General features: G+C 40.1%; 1 protein-coding gene across 5 annotated transcripts in view; it reads right to left on the bottom strand.

Moving 5' to 3' along the window:
• The window catches only part of DPF3 (double PHD fingers 3), a 240,681-nt gene that overhangs the window by 17,295 nt on the left and 197,401 nt on the right, over positions 1-25,985 (bottom strand). For 2 of the 5 annotated variants that reach the window (XM_066608374.1, XM_066608375.1), the window contains 2 exons: positions 17,514-17,642; positions 13,290-14,167 (listed from right to left, as the gene is read on the bottom strand). In XM_066608374.1, the coding sequence (XP_066464471.1) occupies positions 13,992-14,167; positions 17,514-17,642 (305 nt within the window). In that variant the 3' untranslated portion in view covers positions 13,290-13,991. The other 3 variants (XM_066608371.1, XM_066608373.1, XM_066608376.1) reach the window with 2 other exon arrangements.

The following is a 25,985-nucleotide window of genomic DNA, read 5'->3' as shown; positions in this document are numbered from 1 at the left end:
TACAATATCAAGGTGATACAAGTTCAGTTTATTAGAACATTTGGGTTCCAGATCTTGCAGGTGTATTACCGCCATCTGCAACCTGCTTCACATTTACCGTGCAGCATAAACAGTTGCAGTGGTCGAGATGTGGCAGGGGATTTCTGCCGTTAATTTGGCTGCACATTTTTGGCAAATCTGATGAATCCATGGCAAAATCTGCATTACATGCACATTTTGCCAAAGATTTTGCTACAGATTGGCTGTGAATTTTTTTTCTGCCCTTTGCATTGTATCTAGAGCGACAAACTGTACAATGTTCTAATTATGCTTAGAAACTATTTAGTACATGTGGACAGGGGTTTGAAAATGGCATCCATTTGTACTGTACTGTAAGTTGCTGCAGATTCGCAGTGTGCACAGCACATCCTCAGACTATGGACCTGGCCTAAAGGGGTTCTTTACTGTAAGAGCAGCAATAGTGTGGAACTCTCTGCCTGAGGACATTGTGATGGTAAAATCCATAGTTGAGTTTAAGAGGGGACTAGATGCCTTTCTAGAGCGCTAGGATATTCCAGGATATAGACATTAGGTGACCAGCGGGGTTGTTGATCTTGAATGTTGATCCAGGGATTACTCTGGCTGCCATTATGGAGTCAGGGAGGAATTTTTTCCTCCAAATGAGCTAAATTGGCTCATTGTTTTTTTTTTTAACTTCCTCTGGACCAACAAGGGGGGTTGAAACAGGCTGAATGAAGACAATGTCCTTTTAGTTTAGCCTAACATACTATGTTACTATGTTAAAGTGCTAAAGTAATATACCCCCATTTCATATACCTTTTTCATGCCTGATTACTCTCACCACTTACTACATCCACAAACTTTGTAAAATGTATATCTCTCAAGCAATATCAATATGACAGGACATGTCTCACTTTTTATTATACATAGAATACATCTTGACGCAATGGTCTTTATAACACTGACAATGCAATAGTGAATGTTCTAGACTATAAGCTCCCCTTAAAATCCACAGCTAAGTATACAAACTTTCATATTCTTTTGGTGCATGGGTGTGGTAGAAAATGTTGCAGACACTTAACTCATTTGGGGGACATTCCCAAGATTCATTAATGCAGTAAGGCTGGATCTATACATGCAGTTTCTTGAGTCAAAGATGAGCGATGGACCACTCTTTCTTTATTACCGTTCATTACCTTACTTTTTGGATTAAATTTCGTTTTGGCTTAACAAACGGCATGTGCAAACCCAGTTTAGGAACCTTTCACGCATGGGATGGAATTATGCAGCAGGACACAGCCAATTCCACATCAAAATTTACAGGTCCAACTGCAGGTTTTGATGCAAAATTGTAGGCAAGTTTGAAGCCATCTTCAATTCTGTATCAAAATCTGCAGGTAGGCTGTGGATTTTGGTGCATCTTGTGTCCTAATTCCAGCCCATGTGAAGTGTCCCAAAAAGACCTTTTACATGGGATGAAGTAGTCCGCAGGACGCACGGCAGATGTGGATTTTGTCAATTAGTGGGGCATTTGTTACGCTTTTAACTATGCATTCTGCGAAACGTCTTGTGGTATTTCTTGCATTTTCAACAAACTTTAGTTGAAGAATTACATCTTCTGTATATTAAAAATCCACAACAATTCCACAAAACGTCCTTAACTCCGCAGAAGTAAGATTTTCCGTTGCGGAATTAAATTTTGTGGTTTCGAAGTCAAGATGTGCTGATTTTAACAGGTGCGGAATTCAAGCCCCATAAGTATAACCTTGTGATGCAGAAATGTCAGCACGAAATAATTCCCTAAGGACGCACAAAAATTTGCACAAAAATCCACATGTATACATTGCGGGCTATGGAGCAGAAATCTACAGAAGCAGAATAAACTGGGTCTTTAGGTGCACCTGTGAAAAGTCTATAAGGGTGTATTGACTGAAGTGTGCAGTTGTGTTACCTATTTTTTTTAACCAATATTTCCGTAAAAACAGGACTGGAGAAAAATGGTCAATTTCACAAAAAATATAAATATGGACTGCTGTCTATTAATGATCATGCATTTATTTCTGCCAGATTAAAGTGACATTTTTTCTGTAGGATATTCATAAAACATGTTGACAGATTCTGCTAAAACTTTCAGGTTAACATAAAGAAGTATGTCAATAAAAAAAGAGACGCAGGAATAGATCCTATAGAGCTGCAGTGTCTGACCCCAGTCCAAGGGCATCTTTTACTGGCACAATACTGAAACTTCAATTTAAAAGCAAGTGCAATAAAAGAAAAAAACAAAACTGCTTATTTTCATATTTAAAAACTTTGCTCAGCTTTGTTCTCTCCTCTCCTACTGCTTTCTATCTGGGTAAGTACAACAGAAACTCTTGAGGCAGCTACAGTAACATCCCACTGCTTAAAAAGAAACAAAGAACAACACAAATGTAAATTGTGGAACAGTTGAGCTCTACCAGTATTGTCTATACCAGCATCGATACAGCAGCAGAATAACAAATCACAGTAATTTATAGTACTTTTGTATAGCTTATATATATATATTTTTTTTTATCACTACCATCCAGTGATTTGCAACCTGTTACATCGCAGCAGTGGTGACGTGCACACAAATGAGCTTGACGCAAAATGGCAAATTCTTATCTGCTTAAAGATACCAAGAATTCTACTAACAAAACTAGAAAGAAACATAATAAACCTGCAGAAAGCAAGTCTCGAGCACATGTGTACAGGACAGAAAATGTAAAAAAAATCTAAATCACAAGCACCTCTTTGCTCAAGTGCTTTCATTCATTTTATCGTGATCTGCCTTGCCCACACAAAATGTATGAAAACAAAAATACTGTGCAACTTCAGCCCTGGGATATCCTTTTTGTTTAAATATTGAAATAAATAAGGAGCAATATCTTCTCATCTTTTGTTACATTTACATGATCTAGCTGGGTGGAAAACAGCATCTAAGCTAAAAAAAAAAAAAAATATATATATATATATAATATATAAAATGAAAACCCCAAACATCTTCAGCATAAGCCAGTATTTTTTTCCCTCATATTGCACAAGCAAAGGGTTGGGCTCCAGGTGCAGAGTATTGTTAAAGAAGTCAATGTTATCGTCATCAAAACCGACTGATTACTTTCTTGTAGGAAGTAGATGATCATCGCAGGGCATGGTGACCTGTAGAGAAGACAAAGCAAAATTACCATTATTAAAATAGTTAATTGATTCATCATACAAAAGCAGAATACAGGATGGACCACAGAAAACGAGCCAGACACCAGTCTTATGAAGACAATCCGCCTGTGTTACCCATTACAACCAATCACAGTGCAGCTTTCATTGCACCTTAACAGTATAAGAAATTAAAACTGTGTTGTGATTGGTGGCTATGGGCAATAAAGACAGATTTTCTTTTTATATAGCTTTTATAAAAGAGTGTGGTGCTGGGCTACTTTTCCAGTAGGAGCACACTACTGTATCTTGGCCTCTCTTTTGCATATATAATACCCAAGTGCGTCCTGGTCTGACCTGAACTCAAAGCATCATAGTGATACAGTTTCGTATTACGAGCACAAGCCGAGATACAGTAATGCGCTCCGGCCTTACCTGTCAAGTCACTATATATATCAGGAGTGCACAAACTACAAGTTGCAGCTCCCACCCTGCTAGATAGAAACAGCTGATCACCTGCCTGTGCAATCTGTTGGGTTTCCGGGTGGAAGATCTACAAGTCAGGGGGCAGCAATGAGCACTTTGCTTGGGGGTGAAGGATAGGGCTCATTGATTAATACAGGCTGCTATCACACACTTCTAGACAACCTTTATGTGATAGGAGTGTCTATCATAGAGCAACACTTGTCAATGTGTGAGTGAGAGGGGGCTGTAAGGGAGAAGAGATATTGCTGCAGCGGAGGGATGAGGGGGGGGGGGGGGAGATGTGTTGCAAGTGTGATTCTACTATGAAAGAAGACATGCTTCGAACGAGAGATTTTGATGTGAGTGAAGATGTTCTGCAGGGGAGAATTGTGCTGTGAGGGGAGATAATTGTCACGTAAGGCGAGATGTGGATCTGTGGGGAAATTATATTATGCTCTGAAGGGGGATGTTGTTCTGTTGGGTGGGGGCAGCTTAAGAAGTTTGTTACCTCTTAAAGGAAAACAATAGAATAATGCCATTAGCAGATCTGGGATGGAAGACTTTCCAATTACAAAGCCGTATTTCAATCATATAACACAAAAGATGTTGAAAAGGTGATTTACGGTTTGTTTGTTTTTTAACCTTCATAATTTGATTTGAGGGAATCACCACCCCATCGTAGGAAAATTTGGGTAAATGCAGACAAAGCAGACAACTGCTCATCTCTACGAGTCAATGTAGCATATATAATACAGCCTACTGTTTTACTATAAATATCATGTATATCATATTGGTTCACTATATAAACCTGTTTCACTATACACCGGGTGTTTTTAGAGGGTAGCCCCAAACCCCACACTCTGAAGACGCTGGTATATGGTGAAACATTCTGAATGGTGGGGCCTTCTGCACTCTTTTTAATTAGCAGTTACTGTGCTTTCCATGTCCTATGAGACAAGCTTTGTGAGAACTTCACTGTATGCATCGATGTAATGAGTGGTGTATACTCCTTGGTAATATAGGGATCCTAATCAGGTGGTTGTTTAATTGTATTGAAATGTACATTGACATAGGCTTAAGTGGAATGCTTGAGCTCTACACATTTTTTAGGAGGCGTGTGTCTCAGGCTCTGTTTGCGTCACTTGTAGCCACAAACAAGAATTTTATACATGTTTTGTTACAAAATGTTAAGCTTTGATGCAAAATTGGATGAAGACAGCCATGAGTGTTTTTGTAAGATATCTACTAAAAGAAAATGTGTGCATTATTCTTGCACATCAAAATTACAGAAGTTTTTCCAAAACTTGACAGCAAAAAGGTTAAAATATATAAAGCTTGTCACATGACAAATCATTATATGACATGACAATGTATTAGCAGTAATTTTACATAGGACTGCAGGTACTGTAAAACCACCTTGGTTAATCAAAAGTCTGTTAAGGTATTAAAAAGGGATCATATCTACAAGATTACTTTGTTTTCTTACTTAGAACAATTACACTATCTGGTTTTAATTGGAAAAAAAATGTAAGTGATACATTTCTTTTAAAGGTACCTTTACATGAGGCGATTATCGCCAAAGTTATCACTGGAAACAGCGAACTTGGGCGACAGTCATCCCTTGTACAAGCAGCTGCCAATAGGATTTGGATTTTAGCTCTCTAAGAATTGAGTAACTCCTTTTTCCATGGGCTGACAGTCGCTTGGTTTTTAGACTTCCTGTTTACTGGGAATGGAGTAGGGTAGGCTGGAGCCATCCCCCAGTCCGCTCTGCCTCCACTCACGGAACGATGATCATTCCTGTGCTAATGCGCCTGACAGTTATCCCATGTATAAGGACCTTAAGAGGGCCACTATAGCAAAAACGTTCTTTATCTTCCATGGGATATGGGAGCAGGAGACCCCCAGAGTGCTACTATCAACACCCCGACAGAGGCTTGTGAGTTTGCTAACTAGACCATAGAGGACTAGTAACATGTGGCATGGTCCAAATCAGTCACGGTACCAATTGTTTCAGGCAGATGGTAGGGTTCATGTGTCATTCAGACCACACAAAGCCATTTCCAGTTGTCACCAAGGCACTGTGGTTCCATATTCCTGTGGAGTGGGTTCGTCATGAAATTGGTCCACATAAAACACGTCATTGACTGGTGCCGACTATATTTCACTGCTTGTTGACCATTTACAGCCTTTCATGGACTTCATTTACCTCCGTATAATAATGGGATATTCCAGCTTAGGCATTGGCCTAAGTTATCCGGAACTAGTTCAAGAAACCTTCTGGAGAGTTTATACGAATGGTGTGGCCTGCATGTTTGCCCAACATGAGCCCAATTGAGCATTTACGGGATGTGATGGAGAGGTCCATTTGCACCCAAGATCCTGCACCTACAAATAACTGAGAGCTCCTGGGTAACTATCTAGAGGTCATTGCTCAACATCCCTCCAGATGTCTTCTGTATACTTGTGGAATTGATTTCAGGTCAAGTTGCTGCACTTTGCCAGGCTAGAGGGGATCCTACGCAATATTTGTTGCTGTCCCAGGACTTTCGAAAGTTTAGTGTATATACAGTCTTTGTAAAAAAAAAAAAAAAAAAAGAAACTCAAGCACCTACTGTATAAAGGAATTGTTGTCTTGCTGCACAACTCGATTTGTAGCTACATCTCAGGCAGACATGCAAATGATTAGAGTTGTGGCATTATTAGATGAATGGTCTTGCCACCTGAGGCCCTAAAAGTTGTTCCTCCCTTGGCCTATAAAAAGACTATCAGAGGCTACTTGTGTATGTTGGACCTCTTTTTCCATTTGTGTAGAGCTTGTTGTCCAATAGACGCCTCTACGATGCAATAAAAGAGATTTTGCCCAGTTAACACAGTTTGAGAGGATGTACATTATTGAAATGCGAGACGCTGGATGGTCGTATAGACAAATTGCCCACCACATGGGCCATTCTAACCAGACTATTAGATGTTTGGACCAGTAAAGATATGAGGGCATGCACACAAGGTGAACGGGCTCAGGATACCCTCGATAGATTGTCCAACAAGAAGTTCCAACTGTTTTGTTGTCCACCATCCAGAGACAGGTGGCACTATTGTTACAGGCTCTTGTATATGTTGAAATCATTTCTGGGTGTTTGGCTGAAAGACACTTGGTCTCATGGAGCCCATTATGCATACAGCCTTTAACACCCACCGTCTTGTCGCCTCAGTTTGCAGTTGTATTGTGAATGATGAAAGTGGACTGGTATGGAGTGGAAAGGGTTGTCTTCAGCAACTAATCCAGGTTTGGGCACAGATGAGGAGACCTAGGGATGAGCACCTCAATCTTGCCTTTGCTGTGGAGGGAAACAATGACCCCACTGCTGCTGGTATGATTGGGGGCCATCGCATATGACAGTCGGTCACCCCTAGTAGTGGCATGAGGCACGATGACAGCTCAGCAATATGATCAGGACATCCTGCAACCACATGGCAGGGCTTTTAAGAGTCATTTTCAAGCAAGATAATGCTCGGCCACACACTGTCACAGGAATACCTCCACAACATTGCCACACTTTCCTGGCATGCCTGGTCGCCAGATTTATTGCTAATAGAATATGTATGGGACTGTCTGGGATTCCAACTTCTACAGCCTAAGAGTTTGCACGACATACAGACTCAATTACAACAAATGTCGACATGCTGCAGGATACCATACGCAATCTGTATGCCTCCATGCCCATCCGTATCACAACTTGCATCCAAGCTAGAGCCTCCCTTCAGTGAAAAGTGCTCAATTTTTTTGCAATTATTCTTTTGCTCCAACATTGTAATCACTGATATCAACATTACAATCACACATGTAAAAGTTTCATTCTATTCAGATGTTTTCTAGGTGCTTGATTTTTTATTTTTCACAATAAGTGTATAATACTCTTCTACACTGTTATATTTATGTTCTTGATTAGGATCCAAATTAAACTGAAAAAAATTGACGTGAAAGTATAAGCCTGTCTGAAGATGCTTCAAGTGTGTGGAATGTTCACTAAATAATGCCACCATAAATAAGTAGTTATTTTTTCATTTTCATTATCCTGCTGAGCTCTGTGCTGCATCTTTGTTGTGATGCTGCTAGCGCTTTATGTGGGTGGGATTAAAGGACTCTCCCCTTTCACAAACATCATTTCTATTCACAACAGCCTGAATGCCCTTCTATACACGATAGTGCTTTAATGACTTCTTTATGCACTATCTACTGCCTAGCATGAGAAATACAATCCTTCCAGAGACAAGAAGAGAGGAGGAGAGCAAGGGATTGGTGGAGATAGCTGGCAAAGACGATAAGAAGTGCGACCTCAGCAAGCGGAAAACAAACACCAGTAGCATGTTCAAGTGACAAAACTGTACATGAATAAGTGATGAATCCACTGGTGTAACTATAGGGGATGCGGTTGCACCTGGGCCCGGGAGCCTTAGGGGGCCCATAAGGCCTCTCTTCTCCATATAGGAAGCCCAGTACTATGAATAAAGCATTATAGTTGGGGGCCCTGTTATAGGTTTTGCATTGGGGCTTAGGAGCTTCAAGTTACTCCTCTGCGTTAAGAAGTTGGGGGGCCCCCAAGATACACACTTGCACCAGGGCCAGTGAGCCTTTAGTAATGCCGCTGGATGAATCATACTGCATTTAAACTATCTGCACACAATTTTATCACCAGATAACCCTTAATAAACTTAAGGACAAGGCCTACCCTGTACTGCATATTAATGGCGCTGGTTACTAAGACATTATTCCATGATTTATGGCACTAAGCGTAGGTATTCCTTCAACAAACAAAATGCCACCAAACTGCAGTCTTTGAGCCAAGTAACTACACGCCCTTCCATGTAAATATCCCACATACCTAGTGTTCGCATTGACATGTTCAGTGTTGTGCATCTAATGGCAAACTGAATAGGACTTAAAGGGGTTGTGCCAAGATATAAAGTTATCCCCTATGTTCAGGAACTAAATGAATGGGGTACTTGCGCGCAATCGCGTCTCCATTCATGCGGGTAACTTCCGGACCTCTGTTTTTGAGATTGTTGAGGGTCCCAGCATTTGGACCTCCATTAATCAAAGTTACCCCCCATCTTGTGGTTAGGTGATAATTTCATATCTTGGCAAAACCCCATTAACACAGTCATGTGATCCTCCACGGTTTGGTACCATGTTAGCCAGTAGAGTCATCTGCTGAACTAGAGCCATCTACATGATGAAATTCACATTTCACAAATTTTACATCTTTCCTTTTACCCAGTTTTTTTTGGACAAAAGTTATAGAAATAACTATACTGACTGTACACATATTGTAGCAGTAACCCCATCCCTTAATACATCTATATATATATATATATATATAAAGCTGAAAGCCCTCACTGACTGACTGACTGACTGACTCGCCAAAAGTTCTCCAACTTCCCGATGTCGTAGAAACATGAAATTTGGCGCGAGCATAGATTATCTCCAAAATAGGAAAAGAAATTGGGTCGCAACTCGATTATTCAATTCTAGCGCAAAAGAATTGGCGTCGAAATTTAACGTACATAATCTAAATCACTCACTTCCCAATGTCATAGAAACGGGAAATATGGCAGGAGCATTGATTATGTCATAAATAGGAAAAGCTAATGGGTCCCAACTCGATTATTCAATTCTATGCGCAAAAGAATTAGCGTCCAAATTTTACGTGCGGAATGTAATTTTCTCACTTTCCGGTGTCATAGAAATGGGAAATTTGGCACGAGCATTGATTATGTCATAAGTAGGAAAAGCTAATGGGTCCCAACTCGATTATTCAATTCTATGCGCAAAAGAATTAGCGTCCAAATTTTACGTGCGGAATGTAATTTTCTCACTTTCCGGTGTCATAGAAATGGGAAATTTGGCACGAGCATTGGTTATGTCATAAATAGTAAAAGTTAATAGGTCCCAACTCCATTATTCAATTCTATGCGCAAAAGAATTAGCGTCCAAATTTTACGTACGGAATCTAATTTTCTCACTTTCCGGTGTCATAGAAATGGGACATTTGGCACAAGCATTGATTATGTCATAAATAGGAAAAGCTAATGGGTCCCAACTCGATTATTCAATTCTATGCGCACAAGAATTAGCGCCCAAATTTTACGTGCGGAATGTAATTTTCTCACTTTCCGGTGTCATAGAAACGGGAAATTTGGCACGAGCATTGATTATGTCATAAATAGGAAAAAGCTAATGGGTCCCAACTCCATTATTCAATTCTATGCGCAAAAGAATTAGCGTCCAAATTTTACGTGCGGAATGTAATTTTCTCACTTTCCGGTGTCATAGAAACAGGAAATTTGGCACGAGCATTGATTATGTCATAAATAGGAAAAGCTAATGGGTCCCAACTCCATTATTCAATTCTATGCGCAAAAGAATTAGCGTCCAAATTTTAAGTACATAATCTAAATCTCTCACATTCCCTTGTCATAGAAACGGGAAATTTGGCACGAGCATTGATTGTGTCATAAATATGAAAAGTTAATAGGTCCCAACTCGATTATTCAATTCTAAGCGCAAAAGAATTAGTGTCCAAATTTTATGTACGTAATCAAATTCTCTCACTTCCTGATATCATTTTATATAAAGGAAACGTCGCATGGTTACCTCCCCGTGATGTTTCCTGGGTAACGCAGAGAACTATGCAAAATGGTGAACATATTTTTTTTCCTCAGTATCTCTAAAGTAACCACGACTACATAAGACTTTCCGTGTGAACACCAGATAAACACCAGTACCAAATTAACTCGGGCGAAGCCGGGTATATCAGCTAGTTTAAGTATATGTGCGACATTTAGGCACAAAAATATCTTCGGACATTTCATAAAACATCTCAGAAAACATTATTGGTGGAAATTAGAAGTGCTGAGATCCCCCTCCTACTGATTGCTAGAATCAATGCTTAGCCACATTGGCTTCACTCAAAAGGCCATTGACTAGAATGTCACTCCTGTGTGAAGCCCGACAGAAGCTTTGAGTGCTGTTGCTCCTCCTTTGTAGAGACTGGTGTAGGGTCTTAGTGCCTAGACCCCATCTGACACCATCTTTTGACAGTTTTAAGTGTTACAAATGACATTACAAAAATCAAAGGTGTTCATTTTCTTTTATTTTGACATTGGAAAGACATGAGACATTTTACAGCGAGTGAAAGTAATTCTTTAAGCACAGGACTCTTGGAGCTATTGCACAATGACATGTTTGTGGATTTCTTTTGCCCTTAGTGAAATAAAATGTAGTAACCAATTTTGGATAATCTATATAATCAGCTGCCAAACTAGAGATTTGTCTTTCATTCACTCCAGCGGGCATCCATACCATGACTGATCAGAAGCCACAATCATCCAGCTACATACTGCACTACTATTATAGGTCTCCGTAATATGAAGAAACTCTTAAGATGGCATTCAGGAGTTTCTCTTTTCTACTTCTACTAGTCCTAAAACCTTGGGCACTAATGTGGCAGAGCAAAAATGGGAGTAGGATAACGAATAAGATAACTAAATTTACAGATTTAGATATTTTTGAACTAACTGGATATTTTGTATTCCATTTATACTATCCAGAGGTTATACTAGGTTCTCATAGCTGTAAAACCAATACAGGTTCTGCATCCCATTGAAAAGTTGTTAAATAGCCTCTGCAAGCCTATTTGTGAAGTCCATTTTTCCTTCTGGGATTTTAGTTATTTATGGGGGAAAATATGTTCCTCTACTCGTGTGTTAGCTTATTTGTAAACTAAAAATCACCTGAAGGTCATCTGGAACCCAGAAAGACTCACACGCGTAGATGTTACATGTGCATCCTGTTGCAGACTAGACCAATTACACAGAACAGAAAAATTCAAACTAAATCTAATTTGTTGAACCTTATTCTGGTGCATTATTTACTGCACTGTGGTGTGAATTGCACCCTGTAGATCTGCAACACATGCACCTCAAAGGCCTTACTTTGGCCATACATAACAGTCAGCTGGTGTTACAAGTATTTTTTCTTTTCTAAAAATTTTTTTACAAAAGTGTCTAGATGTGAGCAGCAGGTCTATAGAGAACTATGAAATGCCCTACAAACAATGTGTTTAATGGCTTTTCTTTCTCACTTTTGCTTCAATACAGGAAAAAAAAGAAAAAGAAAAAAAGTTTGTGAGACCAAAAAATCCCACCAAGTAAAGAATGTTTGTTTTTTTTTAAACAGAAAGCAGCTAGTCTGAGGGGAAGCCTAATGTGACACTCAGGGCTTGGGCAAACAAAGATGGCCATGTTGCTATTCTGACTGCCTGATGCACACTGTTCATTAGTATGAATCATTAGTCTAAGACACTACACCTGCTTTGATTGACCAATGTTGTGGATATAAGAGCCCTGGCCAATCACAGCAGCTTATAGTGTCTTAGACTAAGGCTACCTTCACACGAGCGTTTTTTAATGGCTATATTGCCACGATAAAACGCCGGCAGAAAATCATAACCATCTGAAGCATTGGATTTCAATGCATTTGTTTAGATGGGAGATTTGTTGGTGCGTAAAATTGGCTGGCCAGAAAAGATAGCGCATATGGAGCGCATTCCAGGCGGCATCTAGATCTATCTTTTGCCGGAATATGCCAGCCAGTCCCATACACTCCTATGGGAGCTGCCAGAAAAGGAAGGTAGGAGGGAGTTTAGCAGTGGCTCGCATTGCTAAAGTCCCTCCCCCTCCTGGCAGGTATTATAGGCTGGGGAGGGTGGGAGTTTAGCACACTAGCTCTGCTAAGATCCCACCGCATCCCACGCCTTCCCCTTGCCGACAGTCGGCAAAGGGCGGTGAAAGTTTAACACACTATCTCCAGCCCTATCCACTCCCTTTGCCGGCAAGGGGTGGAGAGGGGGAGGGAGTTTGGCAGAGCTGAACTCTTTTACCCCTTCCAACGGTATTCCATGCTGTGGCATATATACGCTGCAGCCCGGCCGTCTGAATGGATGTGAAACCGGGAGATGCAGCCACGACTTAGTTGCGGTTGCCCCTTGTTCATGCGATTTTTGGCCAGACGAAAATTGCAGCACCCACTTGTGCAGGAGCCCAAATGATGCATACTATACATAGTGTGCATCACGTAACCAGAGAAATGCTTCATCCATCTTTGTTTGTTCAGAACCAGCGGGTTGCTTTAATTTTAATAGGACTAGATGACAATTTACAAGCTCCAACCAATGTATTTACCTGCCTACCTTTGCCACCTTGTCTGATAACATATACAAAAGAGTCTAAGTGGTGTTTTCATAGTGATTAAACTGCTTCCTACTTGCTCTGTAGTCACTATAGGCAGTCTTAAAGATAATATGCTGTTTTAACTTACTACTTGCTGCCTTTTCTTATATAGCACTTTCCGAAGCTTTGTTTGGGTTATTTTTCCATTCTGACGCATAGCATTTGTGAATTAACAAATCCCTCTGGAGTTCAGTGAGTTATAGACCAACATGATGGAGTACAATGTGCAGTTGGCGTACCTTTGCAATCCTGCTGCAGTGCAGTCTGCAATCAGCTCAGCAGGTGCGATGATCGTTTGGTCTCATTTCCATTGCCCTGTGGACCAGTAATGGGTGTTGCTTTGGTATCTTCTAGTAGGTGGTATTGAATAAGGAGACAAAAAGGTGCCTTTTAGACATCAGGGAGTCTTTTGAGCCAAAGAAAAATAAATAGCACATAAATCATTGCAAAGGGAAAAGCAAGTCTGAGGTATTTATCCCATTTACTTTTATACTTGTTCTATTACTAAAGACCATCTGACCTTATGCAGAGGTTCAAGCGGAGTAAATTAAGGAGGAACTTGCTCCTTGTACAGCAGTGTTTGCATTAACTTAGGCTGATTCCTCATTGTGTGTGCAAAATCCGATAAAACCATCATTTTACAAAAGTCTTCTGTCACTGAGGTAATCAGGGTCGCAGACAGAAAATAAGTAGAATTCCAGTGTTTTCCTGACATCTGTTTTTATTATGAACTGTGACTACCAATATTAAAAGGCATTCATTTATCAATCCAAAGTGGCCTTAACACCAGCTGTTGAATGCTGGCTAATACTGGAGAGGTGAGCTCCGCTCATACCAAAGGAAAAAAATATATATATGTATGTCCACAGTTTTCATTTTAAAAGAACTTGCAAAATATTCAGATTGTTTTGTTTTTTTCAATGTCCAGTTTGGATACAGTTGTGCTTTGTAAATGGAAAAGAAATAAAAATATTAACGAGGGGGAAATGCAAACCAAAAACACAAAAATGAAGGTAGGGACTAGAAGTGTCAGGTTGAAGATAGGGTGATCCAGATCATTTGCTTTAGCAGTCTCCCCAGTCCTCTGCAGTAGGGGAGTGAGTGGCTCGGGCTGAGGAAGGCCCCTCCCAGTCATCCTCATCAAAGCCATGAAACGTGGAAGTGTCGCTTTCTGACGTGGATCCGAACAAGTCCTCTGCGTTGTGCATCTCCTCTTTTCTGCTTTCTCTTCCCAAATGAGCTGACATGTATGATGAATATATCAGCACAAGGGTTAAGTAACATACAGTTAACTATGCATTTTATAACTAGCACAGCCACACCATCGAGACATAATAGAAAGCAAAAAATACAAGCATTCATAACCTTTGATTAAAATTAACTATCCCAATACACAAACTGGCAGCAAAAGGGTTATTTAAAAAAAAATTTTTTTTTACTCCAGTCCATTTATTTTTCAAAAACACCAAGCAAACTGATTTCAGCAACAAGTTGATATGTATACTGCTTACAGGCCCAGCAAGTCTGTTTCAAACACTAGATGCTCACTCATCCATGCGCAAACATGGCTAATCGTATAGGTTAGCCTGAAAGGAACCTAACTTCATAAAACACAGCAGAATACCCAGCCTATACATTGACTATAGGTCAACAAGAGATACAAAAACAAGAATTAGGTCTGCGATTTGCAGATATTAATCAAATTTAAAGTTGCTATTAAAATCTCACCTGTGATGGAGCATAGCTGCTTCCTAACAAGAAAACAAACAGTCCATAGGATGCAGTTATGAGGAACTACTTTAGGCTTGGCTGTAAGCTTTTAAAGTTGCATTCATATTTACTGTATACAATTCATGTATTAAATGAGGGGAAAAAGTCAGCTCTGATAATGAGTTTTTCTGAATGTTAATTTATTTAACCCTTTCCAATCCAGGGTTTCCTAAAAGGCTTTCTCTTTTTGCTGTTATGCAACGGTGCCATCTGCTGGCTAGAGCCAGTGTGTGTGCGCCAGTGTGTGTGGCTGGCAATAGACAGTAAGAATATCCTGTCGGACGTCTACTGACATTGGAGCTGTACAAGCATCAATCAGAACGTAGGAAGAGGTCAGACAGTGGATTGGAAAGGGTTAAAAGTTTGCCTATTTTTATTGCTATTAATTTACTCTTGCCACCCCCATTACTATTTATTCTTCCTGAGTTATTGCTCCCCCATTTAAAGAAACAAGTACAATTCCTTTAGATTTATCATAGCCCTACATTTTAACATACGCTAAGATGACTGCTTTTCTATACAGTGGAAAACCTCAAAAATGGGTGTTGGAGCCTTCAGTTAAAATTATGCTTTGAAATGCTTTCAAAGTATACCTCAGATGGATAGATAAAAAGCAGTGCTCACAGCCAGAGCATAATCTTTGGCCAAGCCATTTACACAGGGATAGAGTTGTCAATTTAGTTCAGGCGGGCAGGGAGAATTCGTCAAAGGGCCACCCAGATGACTCTACCGGCTCGTTTATAGCCTATGTTCACATGTGTTGTAAGTGTTGCGGAAAATCTGCAGTATTTAAGGCACAAGTCATGTTAAAAAATCTCATGCACACAGAGCTTCAGCATGGACTCGACATGTGGTGAGCACTCCCCATGGTTCAAGCTTTCTCCCAAGACTGAGAGGAATGCCTTTTATATGCCTAGTTTTCGAGATTACATGTTAACAAGGTTCCTATACACCCCTTTTTAGTTCAGTATTTACATTAAGGCTATTATCTCATACCACAAAAGCCTTATTAGTACCGTAATATATTTATTAGGGCTCGTCCCAGTAAGATTATTTGTTTGGGCATATGGATGTCACGGGATGGGGGTTGTCCCTTGAACTAGATCCCCCCTCAGCTACTATGAATCCGATGGCCAAATACAATACTTCATCTTCATTGTAGCAGATGTTGCAACAGCAACTTTCCCCTGTATTATCAGCGGCTTTCTTGGGGGCTGGACTGGTAGTTCAACTTAGAAAGGAGTTGCTAATAATAGTTTGGGCCTTATTTTTCTTTTAATTGAAATCAGGAAAAAACTAATTAGATAGAATACAACTTTAAAAGATGGAAGTTGCTGCTTTTTGAGTATAAAATTATCAGTTTTTTGTTTTTTTAATTATACCCACAACTATCAACAGCATGTAAGACATAGAAAAACCAAACTGCATAGTTATCTTTGCATCATTTCTGTAAATGCAAGACTACACATTGCACTTACCTTCCTGTAGTTGCTCGTTTAAGAAGAGAAGCATTTTCAGGTGGCTATAACTTTTTGTGGACTAACACAAGAGTTCTCTGTGCACTCATGCTGGGGTCAAATGCACATAGTCTAGCAAGACCTCGTGTGTTTGTCTAGTATTTATAGTCTAAAAATTTATTTTTACACCAATAGTCAATGCACTGTTAGCCATTTTCTGTGTATGCATTTAGGTAATCGCCAAGCTATACTCTTAGATATTCACAGTTAAAATTAAATGATTAAACCAACCACCAGTACAAGGATAAAGGACTTCAGAGTGTTTACCAGATTTTCTGGGAGGTGCCTCCTAATGAAATGGAATTCATTTACCAACCTTAAAAAGGGTTGTTCTTAAAGCGTACCTCCCGTGAAAAAAAACAAACACTTCAAACGCTCTTAATTCCTTATGTGCAGTATCTTTGATGTTTCAACTTTTAAAGCTCTGATATTTGTGCTACAGACCTCCTTTCCTACTTTACTCTCATTTTTTTACAACAGGTACTGTCATGGTCTGCAATTTTGTTGCAGTTTGGTCCCAGTCACTATGCTGCAAGCCAGCTAAATCACCTTACACGTACCTTGCCTCCCCCTGCCCTCACTTTTCTCATACTTCAGAGAGAATGAGACTATGTGCCTGGAGTAGTGCTGATGCTGCTGTGATTACATGACTTTATAAACTAGCATATTCTCTCTACATACAAGTTGTACCTTTTTTTTTTGCTTAATATATTTTAATTCTAGCTATATTTCCTTCACTTAGTAAGTAGGAAGCAGATGACTGCAATAACTCAAGTTGTCTTCTCAGCAAGTGAATGAAGCTAACAGCACAGATCATTGCATTTTTAAATTCTAACTCAGAAACTGGAATTTACATACTGAGGCATTTGCCCTCAGACATTTTTAAGTAGATCACTTGAGGTACGCTTTAATATTCTGGTCTTGGTACTTAGAAAGAATCTTGGGCCAAGTCTGAAATAACCTTGGGCTTCAATGTAATTTACAGTAAACAATGGTGTAATTTGGGATTTATAGCATAAATATCAAGGATTTCTAAAAAAAAAATAATTAATTACCATTAGAAATACAAACTTGCCATATTAAATTTTGAAATGCACACAAAGCTCAACAATGGCACCCATAAAAAGGCATACAAATAAAGCCATTTATTTAATTATCTTTGTTTGCATTGGACCATGCCATGCAACTATTGATGATCCTCAGTTCATGCAAGAACTGATATCCAAATTCAAGCACTATTTATTTCTCCATTAGGGATTCATCGAGAATACATTCAGGACAGAAAGAAGAATGACCTACCAGAGCGTCCACAGTCTGCACAGGATACAAGTTCTTCTGGTTGTCCACTTTTCTTATTTATGGTTGAGTCTCCAAGGCAAAAATCACAGTAGTTATTGGAAAGAATAGCACCATCTGTTCCTTTGCGAGCTAGAACAGTAACATGAATATGGTAAATGACATGAAACTTTCATTAGACTGCAACAATTTAGACCCCACAATACAGTCCCTAATGCCAAGTTATCATACCGTATTAATTATATTAACATCTTTGAGTTGCAGCCATTTTTTTTAATCCCTCCCTTCCAAGAGCCATGACTTTATTTTTTTCGTAAACATAGCTGTATGAGGACTTTTTTTTTGGAGTAGTAGGTTGTATTTTTAATGGTACCATTTAAATGTACCATATAACAAAATGAACAACTTTTAAACATTTGAATGGTGTAAAGTTTTCCAAGCCTTGTATAGTCTATAAGTGAACTTGTACAAAAAATACATCAAAGCCCCTCTGCCCTTCCTGGTTGCAGTTGACCAGGACCTGTGACTGCTGCAGCCAATCACTGGGCACAGCAATGACCTTCTATGGGCAGTGATTGGCTACAGCAGTCATATGACCTGTCAGCTGCAACCAGGAAGGACAAAGTGGTTGTGAGGCATTTTTTGGTAGAGGGAAAACCCCTTTAATTTAAAATATTTACATCTCAAGTTACATTGTTTGAGGTCTAATCTTTCATGCTCCAGTAGTATCTGAATCCATCCATATACTAATATAGGTCCATGCTTTGGCAACATTTTGCAGTTTTATATATAAGGATAATTAACATAAAATATGTACATGTAAATATATTTCATTATTTCTGTACTGATAGAGGGATACAGCCTATAATGTACCTGATTTGCACTCAGATTCAGGTGACTGACACAAGCGGAACACTTTACCTGATCACCCATACATCCCTAGCTGATCAACTATTGATAACCTATCCTGAGGATAGGTAATCAATAAAAAAACTGGCTGAAAAACTCATTTAATTGCAAAACAAATATACATAGAAAGGTGAACGTGCACCAAGTAGACAATTCTATTCTTGTGTTGAATATTTTGTCAAACATTTTTGGTCAGATTGCTCTGCATTCAGTGACATTGTGATGGGGTTAATTTGCACAGGCAATCCTTTTATTTATTTATATGTATCCTTGCGCAATAAGTGTTGCAAGGGAAAACATACTTACCACATTAAGTGAATTAAGAGTTTGAATGCAGTGAATACACCATGATGAGTGTGCATTGTAATAAGACAATCTTATACTGCCCTCTTAAGGGAGATCGCTGCCAAAGCACTAGAATCACAAGTATACTGTAGAAAGTACTTAATACAGTTCACACAGCTGCAGTTATTTACCACATAAGTCAGGTATTAGATTGGCATTCATTGAAACCCATTCTTGGGGCATACTGTGGTATTTGAAAACTAGTCACTGATTAAACCTGCTGCATTAAAAACATACATAAAACTGTTAAACAAGCAATATAGTGATGTGGATTTTCATAAGGACAGTTTAACATTTTTCCTAAGCATGTGTGTTTTACCTTAAGGACAAACTTAATTTAAAAAAAACTAATCCACATATGTAAAGGGAATGTGTCATCTGAAAAGAACATATTATATAAATCACATTTTGTTAAAAGCCTTTATCAAATCTGGAACATTTAAGAATTTTGGTCATTTTCTTTTTAACTTTTGGTCGCAGTCTGTATTTTTTTTTTTTAACCTAAAATCCTGCATTTTTCACACTGACAACAGAGCCTAATACTAGTCTGATAGTTCCCCGATCTGTAGAGAAAACTTTGCAGCAGTCATCTCACTAACATCCCAGGCAGGATTACACTGAGCAGTAACATCTATAGGTAGGGGGTCAGAAACGCTATCTTTTCTCCTTTTTAAAAAGCCTTGTAATAATGACTTTGGCTTGAAGGAATGCTGCCTTCCAATAAGTGGCACTGTAGAGGTTTTATTCCATCTCCTTTTATTTGCATATTACCCAGAGGAGCGTGCATGGCCTTTTGGGACTCCTCACTCACCGTCTAGGTGCTCTCCCTAAGGAGAAAAGATAGCGCTTCTGATCCCTGTCCCAGGCCTCTCGCTAGCAAAGCCAGACTCCTACTGTACACCGATAAAAGGCAAAAACCCTGAAACAGCTGTATGTACATGGAGTCTGGCTTTGATTTTAATTCCCAGTCATTTTTACAAGGCTTGTTTAAAAAGTCTGACTTTGGCTTGAAGGAATGCTGCCTTCCAATAGGTGGCACTGTAGAGGTTTTATTCCATCTCCCTTATTTAACTAAAGGTAGAGAACACAGGATCCACCATTCACGATAGGTATAAGCTGTGACTATCTGCTCCCTCTCCCTGCACAATCACCTCTGCAGAGATCACAGATCATGTCAAGTACAGTCTCTTGTACAGAGTGAATGGGTGCCATACTGTTCATTGTGTGACTGGCCCATGAGGCTGCTGTTAAATGTAGCTCAGGAAAAATCCCGATCGACCCCCAACAGATCAGGAAAATGTGTCACCATATGCTTTTAATTAAAGCAAAATAATGTTGGCAATATAGTCCCGTTAGCCTATATTTAGAACATATTTGCACTTTTAGTTTAGGATTTATTCATATTAAATCAAGTGAAATAGCAATCCCCCTATAATTTTACAAAACAGCGGAATAATGACTCATATAACAGGACATAGAAAAAAATATACTTTTCCCAGATTGCCTGGAGGATATCCACACAGCAATAGGGGGTTTATAGAAACTGTGAGCCAACAGGACCATAAACGATTGCCCAAAGGGCACCAACATAGGGTTCAGATAACAAACTCATGTTATCAGTCTTCAATCAGTTCTCCCAGAATATCATCAGCGTTGGAGTTGCACGCAGTGTTTGAGCTTTTAAATGCATGACTGCAAATGATTGAGACGTGCAGAGTATGTTAATCTGTTCCGCTCTACGTGTCATCTCCATCAGCTGAGGACGATGAAACAGAAAATCAACTCGGAAGTGATCCTACATTCTCATTATTCACTTAACATCAACATTTAACCAGAAACTTCCCAAGCAATGATGTGTTTCTCCTCTTTCTTCTCCGGGAATGGTGTATCACTTGCTGTCATTGAGCACCGAGTGGTTTGTATGGAATGCAGATTGTCTTGGATGAAAAGAATCGACGCCGAGAGAGGTCTCAATGTATTATGCATTTCGAGCCAGGCTTCCTATGGATTCCATGGTGTCCAATTTGTGCCTAGGAGAAATCATGCTGATTTCCTTCTTCGCTTGATAGGCCCCCAGCCTGTACTAGTCTGGCATGCTGTCATGGCAACCAGCACCCATGGATGCTGCCACCTGTCATCATTGTGTCTGTCGTGTAAACCATTCCAGGCAGCCATTCGGAATTTGCTGATAAACCTCAACCTTCCCTAAAAGATCAGTACACAAAACAAGCAGGATTTCCGGTTCCATAGGACATGTAATGTGTATATACAGGTTTAGGCATTCTGTCACATTTTGACTACCACCGAGAGCTCCTGATATAAATGGCGCTGTATGCTCATTGCTAATTCTCCTCACTGGCAATGAACGTACGGATGTCAGGATGTATCAGATTTTATAAAAGTATTTGACCAAGCCTATTTTGGCATCTTTCAGTTTTCACGTCGCCACAACTAATTTTTTTCCTGCTGATTTAGCCGTACGATGACTAGTCTTCAGGAGGAGTTGTATTTTTCGATGGCACCATTTTATAGGGACATATAACTTATTGATTACGTTTTACAACAACTCTTTCTTGGGGGTAAAAAGGAAAAAAAAAAAAAATCTTATTTCGCCACTGTGTATTTTAAATTTAGTGCTGTTAATGTGTAGCATAAGGCTGGGCTCACGTGAAAGGGGCAGATTTCCACAGTGGAAGATCTGCGAGTAATCACGGAAATGAATTGCGAATGGTCGCGTATGTGCGCGGTTTTCCAGGTGAATGTACGCGTATGGACAGAGTCATCCACGCAGAAGAAAGCTTGCATGCAGGAAATATCAGAATATCGTAGTCAGTTGCCGTGGCGGTAAACTCTCTCTCTCCCAAAATTCCAGCTTTAGAATCTGGTCTCCTAGCAAGTTGCGAGCAAATCTGCGCCCATATGCAATGTTAATTGCATATACAATGTGGATCGCATGCATCCTTAGAGATTAATGGAGTGCAAAATCTGCACTAAAATAGAGCATGCTGCGATCTTTCTTCTGCTTGCGGAATCCTCAATTCCTACCAGCACATCTGAGTGAACAGGCAAAGTTCATGCATTTTAATACCCGCATATCTTTCACGCGGATGGTGATCGCGGAATCCGATCTCCTCAGATTCCGATACACTATACCCATTTAGTATTGCCATAATCATACAGACCCATAGAAGTAACACATTAGTAAGGCCCATCTCTCACGAATGCAATTCAAATCTGCTCGTGTGAGACTGGCCTTACTAATGTGTTACTTCTATGGGTCTGTATGATTATGGCAATACCAAATGAATATAGTGTATTATGTTTTACTTTTTCTGCAGAACAAAATAAAACTCATAGAAAAACATTTTTTTTTTTGTCTTGGATTCCAAAAGCCTACATTTTTTTCTATCAATATAGCCGTATGTGGGCTTATTTTTTTGTGGGACAATATTTAGTTTTCATTGATAGCAATTCAGGGGACATAAGACTTATCGATTAACAATCTTTTCAGGGGAAGAAATTGCATAGTTATCTTTTCTTAGGTCTTTCACCATGCGCTTTAAATAAAAAACCTTATTAAATAGCCATGGCAGGCCATTAGTGCTCAGCCATTGTGTTTTTAGGACATGCTATGGGCACATCTCTCGAACCACGTAGAAGCCAGCTGTGGTCACTATTGACCAGAGCATGTAGGAAGCTAAACAGCTGGGATTAGTGTTATCTCAGATCCCAGCTATCAATCAACATCGGTTTCCATGGTGATCACAAATTACCATGGCTGAAAGGTCTTGGTAATGCAAGTCACTGTGACATGAATGTACATCATGAATTTGTTTGCATTAAGAGGTTTACTCAAGATATTCATCATAAATCACTTAGGCTCCTGTCCACGGGCGTATTTCCATTGCGTTCCCGGCGACGATAATCCGGCCGTGGGGAACGCAGTGAAAGCTTTCCATAGCGTTCCTATGGAAAGCAATTCCCCCTGTCCACGAGCGGAGAATCATAGCGATTCTCTGCTCGTGGGCGGCAATTCGCAGCATGCTGCGAATTACTGCGATTCTCCGCGATCAGCCTATCTGTCAGATACCGCAACGCCCGTGGACAGGCAGCCTTAGTCAGACCTCATCTGGAATACTGTGTCCAGTTCTGGGAACCCCAATTTAAAAAAGAGATAAACAAACTGGAGCAAGTTTAGAGAAGAGTTACCAAGATGGTGAGCGGTCTGCAAATCATGTCCTATGAGGAACAGTTACAGGATCTGGGAATGTTTAGCTTGCAAAAGAAGGCTGAGAGGAAACTTAATAGCTGTCTACAAATATCTGAAGGGTTGTCATACTGCAGAGGGATCAGCCCTATTCTCATTTGTACAAGGAAAGACTGGAAGCAATGGGATAACACTGAAAGGGAGGAGACACAGATTGGATATTAGAATAAACTTTCTGCCAGTGAGGGTGATCAATAAGTGGAACAGGTTACCACGGGAGGTGGCGAGTCCTCCTTCAATGGAAGTCTTCAGAGGCTGGACAGACACCTGTCTGGGATGATTTAGTGAATCCTGCATTGAGCAGGGGTTTGGACCAGATGACCCTGGAGGTCCCTTCCAACTCTACCATTCTAGGATTCTATCATTTTTGATTCAAAAGTAAAAAACATAACTAAATAATTACCAATATAGCAAAGTTATTTTAGGACCCCATTTACACTGACAGATGATTGCTCAAAATTCGCTCAAATGATAGTTTGATTGACAGTTTTGAGCACAGTTTTGCATAGTCTATAGTAGCTAAGTAGCTCCTTAAGAGCTATGTAGGTGGAGTGGGACACTGCCGCTATCACTCAGCGAACAATACAGCTGTTCTGCATAAGCAAACAGCTGTATTGTTCTCACGATTACAGCTCGCATCCCGCTGTGAACTACCAGCGGGACACGAACTGAAAGAATCTCTTCAGCGCTGCCGACTGCGATAACGGCCTGCACCACTGATAAGGGGTCATCGCTCAATTCAAGAAAACTAGATTTAAACGATGAACGACTCATCCACGAAAACTGCACTATGTCCGTGCATTCAGACGCAACGGTTATCACTCAAAAGACTGCTTTGAGTGAATTTTGAGCAAGAATCGTTGTGTCTAAATGGGCCTTAAGCCATTAAAAAGCGATCGTTCGCTTATCTTAATACAACAAAACCTATTGTTAAACAATTAAAAGGGTCCACAAACTGGCACAACGTTATAATAGATTACATCTCAAGTTAAAGTTTGGCATATCAGTACGTGTTTTGTTTTATGTGTATCATTGAAGATTACAGGAAGTTTCAGTTCGTATATACAGTTTGATAATAGTGTTTAGAATTGATTGGCTAAGCTTAACATAAAAGGATGTTCAGGCAGATACATGATAGGAAGAAATTAAAACAATGCTCAGTTCTTTTAAGAATTATTCTCCACCCCACATGATTAGTAAGGTCATGCTGCTATCTTAGCTTGTCACCCACCATTACAGTAATCAAGCAAGGCACATTCAAAGTTTGCATTAACGTAAGGAGGCTTATCCCTCATAAACCAATCCTTTAATCAAATAGAACAGGAAAGAGTGCCTGCAGCTAGGCAGACATGCCTGAGACAAAGGGTCAATGTAATTACCTTTCTTGCTTTCCTTATATAGTGAGGATCTATAGATACTCTGGCAGGTGTTTTATTGAGTTTTATGTTATTTGCAACAAATGGACAAATGCAAAATTAAAAAAAAATACACTCTTCTGAAAAGAGAACACTTAAATCACATATGTGATCTTAATTAACCAAGGCATCTCCAGACTCTTTCATGTCACATGTGGTCAATGTGAACCTGCTGGCATCTGTGAAGAGAATGGGGTGCCAATGGAAGACCTGCCAATTCCAGTGTTCTCTGGCAGATGCTAATCAAGCTGCATAGTTCTGGGAGGTCAGCACAGGTTCTACTTCAGGATGTCGGGTCCACCACCCACCCTCATATAGAGTCAATTTCTGACAATTTGGTCAGGAATATGCAGACCAGTGGCCTTCTAGAGGTCCTTTTGGGCTCTGGCTGTGCTCCTCCTGTTCCTCCACGCACAAAGGAGCAGACACCTGTCCTGAAACTGGATTAATGCCCTTCTACGGCCCTGTCTAGCTCTCTGTCTAACGACCCATGTCCTGATGACTGCTTCTTGACCTTGAGACTGTGCTGGAAGACACAGCAAATCCCTTTGCGACGGCATGAGTCATATCCTAGAGGAGCAGGACCACTTGTGCACCTCGATTGGGTACCACCTCATGCTACCAGTAGTGACAAGAAGGAGATCAGCAAAACTAGAGAATCAGTCAAAAAGGATATGAAAGAGCAATTGTGGCCATCACCTATAAAACCATTCCTTTTTGGGGATGTCTTGCTGTTTTCTCTCCAGTGCAGCTGTTGTAACTTTCATTTTTACCAAAGCAGGTGAACTTGATTCACAATCACTTATTGCTTTCAAATTGGATCAATTGATATCCTTGAAGTTTAAGTGACTTGGGGTTATACTGCGATTATTGAGCGTTCCCCTTGAAGGGGGTATTCCCAAAATTGACTTATCACCCATCCATTGGATAGCAGATTAACGTTTAACTGGTGGAGGTCTCACCACTGATTCAATGCGGCTCACTGCTGAGCTCACTTAGTGCCACTCCAGTCATTTCAACAGGGCGGAAGGAAACAGAGTACTCTGGTATCTCCGGGGCACTATATTGAAGATAACTGGAGCAGCACCCCACTTGCTAGACTGCACTACATTCAATCTCCACGTTACTGCAGAGGGTGCAGTGAGCCTGTAGTGAGGTGCAGAGGGGATCTCAGGACCCCTATTCTTAGGATTGTTGGTGGTGGTCTCAACCAGGAGACCCTCACCGATCAAACTTATCACCTATCCCAGGATTCCTTGTGTTATTTCTGATTTACTTGCAGCTTTCTTGATTTAGGCAAGCTCTTTCCCCTTGCTTGATTAGGGCATAAACGTAGGAAGCAAGTGACCTGTGCATTGTATTGAAGCCACATTGAGGTTATTGAGTGGCATCAGAGGTGTAGCCAAAGTCTCATTGGCCCTGGTATAAAAGTTCAACTTCGGACCTGCCTCTTCTCTCAAACACGTATGACAAAACCAAAATCTCATATGACAAAGGGCTTATACACACACAGATGCATTACAGCTCTGTGCAACAGTA

Source organism: Eleutherodactylus coqui, chromosome 6 (assembly GCF_035609145.1).
Source record: "Eleutherodactylus coqui strain aEleCoq1 chromosome 6, aEleCoq1.hap1, whole genome shotgun sequence".
Taxonomy (NCBI): domain Eukaryota; kingdom Metazoa; phylum Chordata; class Amphibia; order Anura; family Eleutherodactylidae; genus Eleutherodactylus; species Eleutherodactylus coqui.
The sequence above is the reverse complement of the archived record's forward strand: the minus strand, read 5'-3'. Positions and strand labels throughout refer to the sequence as shown.